At 43.0% G+C, this 8,530-nt stretch overlaps 1 protein-coding gene across 1 annotated transcript; it reads left to right on the top strand.

The window, feature by feature from the left end:
• Positions 1-1,904: 1,904 nt before the first annotated feature.
• On the top strand, positions 1,905-5,658 carry LOC311248296 (ceruloplasmin-like; the record flags this gene model as incomplete). Its single annotated transcript, XM_084339202.1, has 5 exons — positions 1,905-2,067; positions 2,205-2,343; positions 3,369-3,508; positions 5,128-5,268; positions 5,614-5,658. Coding segments are annotated over 5 exons (628 nt in total), but the record flags the coding sequence as incomplete, so codon positions are not given.
• Between the last annotated feature and the right edge of the window lie 2,872 nt (positions 5,659-8,530).

The raw sequence follows: 8,530 nt of genomic DNA, 5'->3' as shown, positions 1-8,530 counted from the left end.
TTTTTATCGACTTTTTCTCCTCTATTTTTCTTGTATTTTTCTCCCATCCCAATTTAGTCGTTATGCCAATTCCCCCCTCCCCTTCCTGGTCGTTGCGCGCATTTGCCCCCTACTTGCTGGTCTGGGGAGCCCTGAAGTCTATAACATGCTTCCTCCGATACATAGGAGATAGCCAGCAGCCTCTTTTCACCTGGCAGCGAGGACTCTCATTGGGTGAGTGTAACGCGTGGGAGGGCACACTACCTCACCCAGATCTCTTCCTCGCTGTGCAGGCGCCCTGACCGACCTGTAGGAGTCGCTGTTTACAACGACCAGATTACCACCCACCGGCTTCCCACGCTCTAACACAACCAATTGTGTTAGTATGATGACCGACCAAGCCGGAGGCACCGCTGGCAGCCGGATTCTCTGTGGTGGTAGACAGACGCTTAGTCCGCTGCGCTACCCGGCCGCCCACTACCACTATTCTTGTTGTTTTGGTAATAGTGGGGCTGAACTGTTGGCTCTGTATTACATTGTTGTGTGGGGCTGGGTTGTTAACTCACCGTTAGCATTAGCCTTATGTTGCTTGATACGCGGGCTGAGAGGGCTGGCGTACTTCGGGTGGATGGGGACGGGGAACCGCTGGGTGGATAGGGATACTTTGTCTTTGCCAGGCAGTAGGTTGGTGGCATTTTGATGTCGGATCGCAATACGTGAGAAAATTACTGTTGAGTAGCTTGATAGATAGTGTATAGATATGGAGCATTTTTGTGCTCTGTATGTATATATATGTGTTCCTGTCCACTATCTACTATATGTTTAATATGAGCTCTGAGCGCCCGTCTGAGATTCGGAGCAGACACTCCTTGGCTACAACGGTGGTCAATTATTTTCGCCATCAGCGGTGACTGGTCAGTTCAGGACCGTTCAGAACTGGACGTGGTCACGGCTTGTCAAATGACGATCACCGGATGTTTCATCTTGTAACTCGAGAATGGAATCACGCAATAGGTTGAGTGTGATGACGATAAAAAGGCGTCAAATTAAACTTTCCAACAATGTATTGGTTGATCCGCGAAAACGCAGCCCGGAGCCAAGAGACGAGCACAAAGTGCCGAGATGTGCGTGTGAGTGTGTGACGGCCCGAATACGGGCCCATGGTGGTCCTTAAGTGGTTAACCACGAGCCATCGCACGTCACAACACACTTTACAACCGTCTGTCGGCGTCATGCTGTGTTATTACCTCTCAAACAACACGGTTGAACAAATCGGTTGAAAGCTAAAATGGCCACCATTTGATTGACACAACGCTTAACCTATTACGTGCTTCCAATCTTGGGTTATAAGACCAAACAGCCAACGAGCCATTCGAACAAGTGACCACCTCCGGTTTAACATACTGTACCTTTACATAAAGATGTGTAAAACACTAGTTTTTTGTGATATTGTTATCAACTTTGGACATGTTCTAGGTAAGACTTCAGGCTATGGCCCCAGCAGAGATCTGCAGGCATCTGTTTGCAAAATAATTCAGACAAAAATGAAAAAATAAATGTTATTATTTCAGTGTGTTCAAACCTCTGTAACTCTATGACACTAGCACTCAGAGTGTTTCCTTTCAAAAGAGGCCAGACTTGTGCATCTGCTATGAATGATTCCCGAATAGCGTCCAATTTACTTTCAGTATGCAATTAACAGGCGTTTTATGCAAAATTTGCATGACTGTTAAGTTCCGGTAACAAAATAATAATTTCTTTATTTCACCACTAAAAACTAACTTTGATATGTGTTTATGTTGTAGACAATCTCACAGAGGTGGAATATGCTATTTAAATAGATATTGACTCTACCACTGATTAAAAAGATATATATAATTTGGGTGACTGCGGGACCTGCTCTAACAGTGCCTCCTGACTGACAGGTGGACATCCACTCAGCTCACTTCCATGGCCAGATCCTGACCAGTCAGAACCACCACACAGACACGCTCAGCCTATTCCCCGCCTCCACCGCCACCGCTGACATGGTGGCTGACAACCCAGGACACTGGCTGCTATCCTGCACTGTGAATGACCACACCATGGGTACACACACACACACACACACACACACACACACACACACACACACACGCACACGCACACGCACACGCACACGCACACGCACAAGATAATATTGATGTGATAATATTGCTGCTAATATATAATATTTATATATCCAGCCGGCATGCAGGCTATATTTGAGATCAAGAAGTGTTTCCCCAACGTCCATAAGCCCCGCCCCAATGGAGAGCTGAGAGAGACCTTCATCGCTGCTGAGGAGGAGATCTGGGACTACGCTCCCACCATGCAGACAGACAGGTGCACACACACACACACACACACACACACACACACACACACACACACACACACACCTACACACACACACACACACACACACACACACACACACACACACACACACACACACACACACATACAGGGGCGGACCTAGCACATTTGGCTCCCTAGGCGAGGTTCAATACTGCACACAAGTGCCTCTGCTTGCTTCATCAGCTCTTGGTGTGGCAGGTCTTGGAAGTTGTACAAAATTGCATACCTTTTACCTTGGCACGTTTCTCATCTTCTTCTTTTCTTCTCTTTTTATACTGGATGGCCGGATGGCTTTTGCCTCTTCATAGTTCTCTAACTTTAGTCTTTCTTTCCTCAACGCTCAATTCTATAAACACTTGACCGATACCCATCAATGCACAGCGCTCTAGCATGTTCTAACTGTGAATACCTAAAGCTGAGGCTCAGACCGACCGACCGTTTTAGATTTTTATGTTAGAATTTTTTGGTTGCAGATATAGAGGGGGTGCCAAAACTGCGCAGAGCAAAAAAAATTATAAATAAAAAATTAAAAATACTTTTTTTTTTTATTTCTTTTTTTTACTAAAATTATTTTATTTTTTTATTTTGGCACCCCCCTCTGGTTGGCGCCCTAGGCAACCGTCTATATCGCCTGTAGGAAGCTCCGCCCCTGCACACACACACACACACACACACACACACACACACACACACACACACACACACACACACACACACACACACATACATACATAAAGGCACAGTGGTACAGTGGTTAGCACTGCTGCCTCACAGCAAGAAGGTTCTGGGTTCGAACCCCAGGGGGCCTTTCTGTGTAGAGTTTGCATGTTCTCCCTGTGTCCGTGTGGGTTTTCTCTGGTTTCCTCCCACACCAAAAAGACATGCATGGTGACCTGAAGATGTTGATTAATGTGCTCTGATCCTGGGTAAAAAAAAAAAAATAACTGTCTCTCTCTATATATCTATATCTATCTCCCTCTCTCTATATATCTCTCCCTCTCTCTCTCTAGTGAAGCAGTAGAGTTCTTAACTCGTGGTCCTAATCGTATTGGCGGTCGCTATAAGAAGGTTCGCTACGTTGAGTACACTGACAACACCTTCATCACCAAGATGCTGCGCTCCCCGCAGGAAATACACCTCGGAATCCTGGGTAATAATAATAATAACTTTAGTTGTATAGCACTTTTCATACAGAAATTGCAGTTCAAAGTGCTTCACAACAGTAAAAAATACAGGCATAAGCGAGCATAAAAAATAGCAAGGTAGCAAGGTAGCAAGGTAAGGTAAATCAATGTAGTCTGGGGGAGGGGGATCCTGGGTAATGTAGTCTGGGGGAGGGGGATCCTGGGTAATGTAGTCTGGGGGAGGGGGATCCTGGGTAATGTAGTCTGGGAGAGGGGGATCCTGGGTAATGTAGTCTGGGAGATGGGGATCATGGGTAATGTAGTCTGGGATAGGGGGATCCTGGGTAATGTAGTCTGGGAGATGGGGATCATGGGTAATGCAGTCTGGGAGAGGGGGATCCTGGGTAATGTAGTCTGGGAGAGGGGGATCCTGGGTAATGTAGTCTGGGAGATGGGGATCATGGGTAATGTAGTCTGGGAGAGGGAGATCCTGGGTAATGTAGTCAGGGAGATGGGGATCATGGGTAATGCAGTCTGGGAGAGGGGATCCTGGGTAATGTAGTCTGGGAGATGGGGATCCTGGGTAATGTAGTATTGGAGAGGGGGATCCTGGGTAATGTAGTCTGGGATATGGGGATCCTGGGTAATGTAGTCATGGAGAGGGTAGGCTCCATTCTATGTAATGGAATAGACCAAAAATGCACTTGCTGATCCACGTGGCCAGACGCCTTCTTCTACAACACGCTCTGTCTAGCTTTAATCTGACCAGACTCTGTGTAGATATAAACTACTCTGTCTAGCTTTAATCTGACCAGACTCTGTGTAGATATAAACTACTCTGTCTAGCTTTAATCTGACCAGACTCTGTGTAGATATAAACTACTCCATCTAGCTTTAATCTGACCAGACTCTGTGTAGATATAAACTACTCCATCTAGCTTTAATCTGACCAGACTCTGTGTAGATATAAACTACTCCATCTAGCTTTAATCTGACCAGACTCTGTGTAGATATAAACTACTCCATCTAGCTTTAATCTGACCAGACTCTGTGTAGATATAAACTACTCTGTCTAGCTTTAATCTGACCAGACTCTGTGTAGATATAAACTACTCTGTCTAGCTTTAATCTGACCAGACTCTGTGTAGATATAAACTACTCCATCTAGCTTTAATCTGACCAGACTCTGTGTAGATATAAACTACTCTGTCTAGCTTTAATCTGACCAGACTCTGTGTAGATATAAACTACTCTGTCTAGCTTTAATCTGACCAGACTCTGTGTAGATATAAACTACTCTGTCTAGCTTTAATCTAGTTGGATTAGAAATGTTTCCTCAGTGGCCATTTTGACTGTGTGTGTGTGTGTGTGTGTGTGTGTGTGTGTGTGTGTGTGTGTGTGTGTGTGTGTGTGTGACTGTGTGTGTGTGACTGTGTGTGTGGTGTGTCTGTGTCTGTGTGTGTGTGTGTGTGTGTGTGTGTGTGTGTGTGTGTGTGTGTGTGTGTGTGTGTGTGTGTGTGTGTGTGTGTGTGTGTGTGTGTGTGTGTGTGTGTGTGACTGTGTGTGTGTGTGTGTGTGTGTGTGTGTGTGTGTGTGTGTGTGTGTGTGTGTGTGTGTGTGTGTGTGTGTGTGTGTGTGTGTGTAGGCCCAGTCCTCCGTGCACAGGAAGGTGACACTATCAAGGTGGTGTTTAGGAACAGGGCCAGTCGACCGTTTAGCATCCAGCCTCATGGAGTCCAGTACAGCATCGAGCAGGATGGGACCGTTTACCACAACGAGCTGGAGGGTTAGCACACACACACACACACACACACACACACACACACACACACACACACACACACACAGTCACACACACACACACACACACACACACGTAAACAGATATGGTTCTACTAATATTATTGAACATTCTTGTACGTTTTAAACCCTTTTTCCTCCCTCTTTCTTCTCCTTCTTTTATCCCATCTCTCTCCTCCCCTCCTCTGTTCTCCTCTCCTCCTCTTCTCGCCTATCATCTCCCCCTCTACTCTCTCTCCTCTCCTAATCCCCTCCCATACTCTCTCTTCCTCTCCTCCTCTTCTCCCTTCTCTCCTCCCCTCCTCTCTCCTCTCTTTCCTCTCCTCTCTAGAGACCCACACAGCTAAGAAGCTACGTGAGCTCAGAAGAGAGACCAGTAAGTGATCCTTAAAGACCAACAACACTCAAATCTTTAAAGACCAACAACAATCTTTAACCCCTTAACACTTTGAGCGCCGGCTATTATCCTCATCCTGTAGTAAATGCGCCACGCTTTAAAATATAGGCATTTTCACTGTGCGTTGCGGTGTTTGCAGGACTATATCTACTGTATATTCTATATTATAGCTATGGAGAAAAATACTATGGCTCATTTGACAGTAACTATCCCTTGTCCAACATGTATAAAATAATAAATGTTTTCATGTATACGTTCGCGTGTTATCCCGTGGTGAATATTGTATAGTTTTAGAGTGATCCTGGCTAATTCCTGGGAACTGCGTTATGGAGCAATATGTGAATTTCGCTAAAGGCGTTTGCGTTGCTCGCCTGGACACGTTACTATTTCCAAATCAAAGGTATATAATAAGTATTATGTTTCATACAGAAACAACAGAATTTTTTGTAATACTACATATGTTGATCGGCTGGATCAATGTGAAATCATTGTTGGATCAAAGTAGGATTGATGTCATATAGTCCTTACTGTACCTTTACTAGGAGGTATCCCAAAAAGAATATTCCAATTGTCTGATCGTGATTTCCAGTATTGATGTCCATCGGGTCCCTGACATGAACTGGCACAAAATACGCATGGAGTGTGCTGAATGCGTTTCAAGGTGCTCGGATGAAGCAATTTACTTGGCTTGGTCTAAATTCTCCGCCCGGACCATATACCATTTAACACACAGTGTGAAATAAGGTTTCAAAGGGTAGGCGATACTGCCATCTAGCAGGATTCTGACGGTATTGCACTCTCTGCGTCTCAGAATGAGTCCCAATGATTCACCGAGGTCCGTGAGACAGCATAGAATATTAAAATCGGAAAAATAAAAACTATGAAAACCCGAGATTTCTCGGGTTTTCGGGTGTTCTGGGCTCAACCGCTGGCGAGATAACCCAAGAAATCTGGGGGTTGGCGGAGAAAGTGTTAAACCAGAGCGGTCCGGTACCGGTACAAGCTTAATTTCATGCCATAAATAGACCAATACAGTCCATATTAATTAATGTTGCATTTGTTTTTCAAATGTAGCCAAGATAAAATACCCTAACCCTATCAAAACCGTAGTCAACGTGTATATTTTCAGCACTATGTTTGTTTACCAATGATTTTAAGTGTTAATAGCAAAATATGAGTTTATAAATATCTTGGCGGAAACCGGATGAATTAGAAGGAAATAAAGGAAGTTGTCATAAAACGTTGTAGTCCTAAGAGAGAAGAAACCCAGGGCTTTCGTTAGCTGTTATTAAGATAATAACTCATGTATTATGTTACAGTAGCTCTTATTAAGATAATAACTCATGTATTATGTTACAATAGCTGTTATTAAGATAATAACTCATGTATTATGTTACAATAGCTGTTATTAAGCTGTTATTAAGATGATAACTACTGTACTATGTTGCAATAGCTGTTATTAAGATAATAACTACTTTATTATGTTACAAATTTACAATAGCTGTTATTTAAGCCTTAAGGTCCCCTATGCTTTTCTTTATCATAAATTGATCAATAGAGACCATATTAGATCCCCAATTATCATATCATGGGGTATCATTGGAAAGCCACACTCATTGGCTACAACCCTGTGCAAAGGTTTTCGAAATCGCCAAATGATTGACGGAGCTAGAGCCCCGGGAGTCGGGGGTGGTAATGTGTACTTTTGCGTACTTTGGGGCACGCCTCACATATCGGCATGTAACTCGAGAACCGTTGAACGGATTTGTCACCTGAAAGGGCAATCGACAGGCAACAAATATATATATATATTGTATTAAAAGAAATGCACACCCGAGCCACTAGAGGTCGGCAAAGTGTGGGCCACATGTGGGCCCTTGGATGTTAAGAGTTTAATGTTTTAAAAATATATAATTTGTAAAGACCATAACCCTATCAAAAACAGTAGTCAAAGTGTATATTTTCATTTTTACCGATGTTTTATACGATTTATCGGAGATACGAATTTATCGCAAGGAAATGACTAAATCCATATTCAACCCTGCCATTGGAAAGAGGAGCATTTTCCTATCCATAGATGTATGATTTGGCCATAATAAGGTCAAGGTCAAGTTCAAGGTCAAATATGAATTTATAATTAAAATCGATTATCATTTATTACTGTATCTACAAATCCTTCTGTTTAATCATCTTCCCTTTATTCATTTGCTTAGATTTTTTGTACACATGATCTCAATAAGGTGGTGAATGAGCTCAGTGAGCATTTTCTCATACCCCGCAGATTTAACATGGTATTATTCACCGTCAAAGATGCAAAAATAAATCATAATTTATATTCTCCTTTTCTTCATTACAATTTACTCAAGCCTAGTAACAGACACAATATTTCTGACACTGGAAATACATAACCCCAGGTCCCTAGATGTTCCTAGATACCAAGAACATGCAAATTGAACTTGCAGAAGCGGAGCAATCTTCCATTTATTTAGGCATGTACCTTTAGGCGAAATATTCCTACAGCTTAACAGGTTGCTGTTATCAAGATAATAACTACTGTATTTACAATAGCTGTTAATAATATAATAACTACTTTATTATGTTACAGTAGCTGTTATTAAGATAATAACTCATGTATTATGTTACAATAGCTGATATTAAGATAATAACAAATGTACTATGTTACAATCATTGTTATCAAGATAATAACAACTTTATTCTGTTACAGAAACTATGGCTTTAAGCCACCTCTGTTCATCAAGGTGATGGAATTGTTTTTGATTGCACTATCCCTCTCCTCTCCTAGGAGTGGTGACCCGCCCCCAGCAGCTCTGGTCCAACCACAGACCACCTA

Source organism: Notolepis coatsorum (assembly GCF_963971535.1).
Source record: "Notolepis coatsorum genome assembly, contig: SCAFFOLD_4864, whole genome shotgun sequence".
NCBI lineage: Eukaryota > Metazoa > Chordata > Actinopteri > Aulopiformes > Paralepididae > Notolepis > Notolepis coatsorum.
Note: the sequence above shows the minus strand (reverse complement) of the source record. Positions and strands in the feature narration are given on the sequence as shown.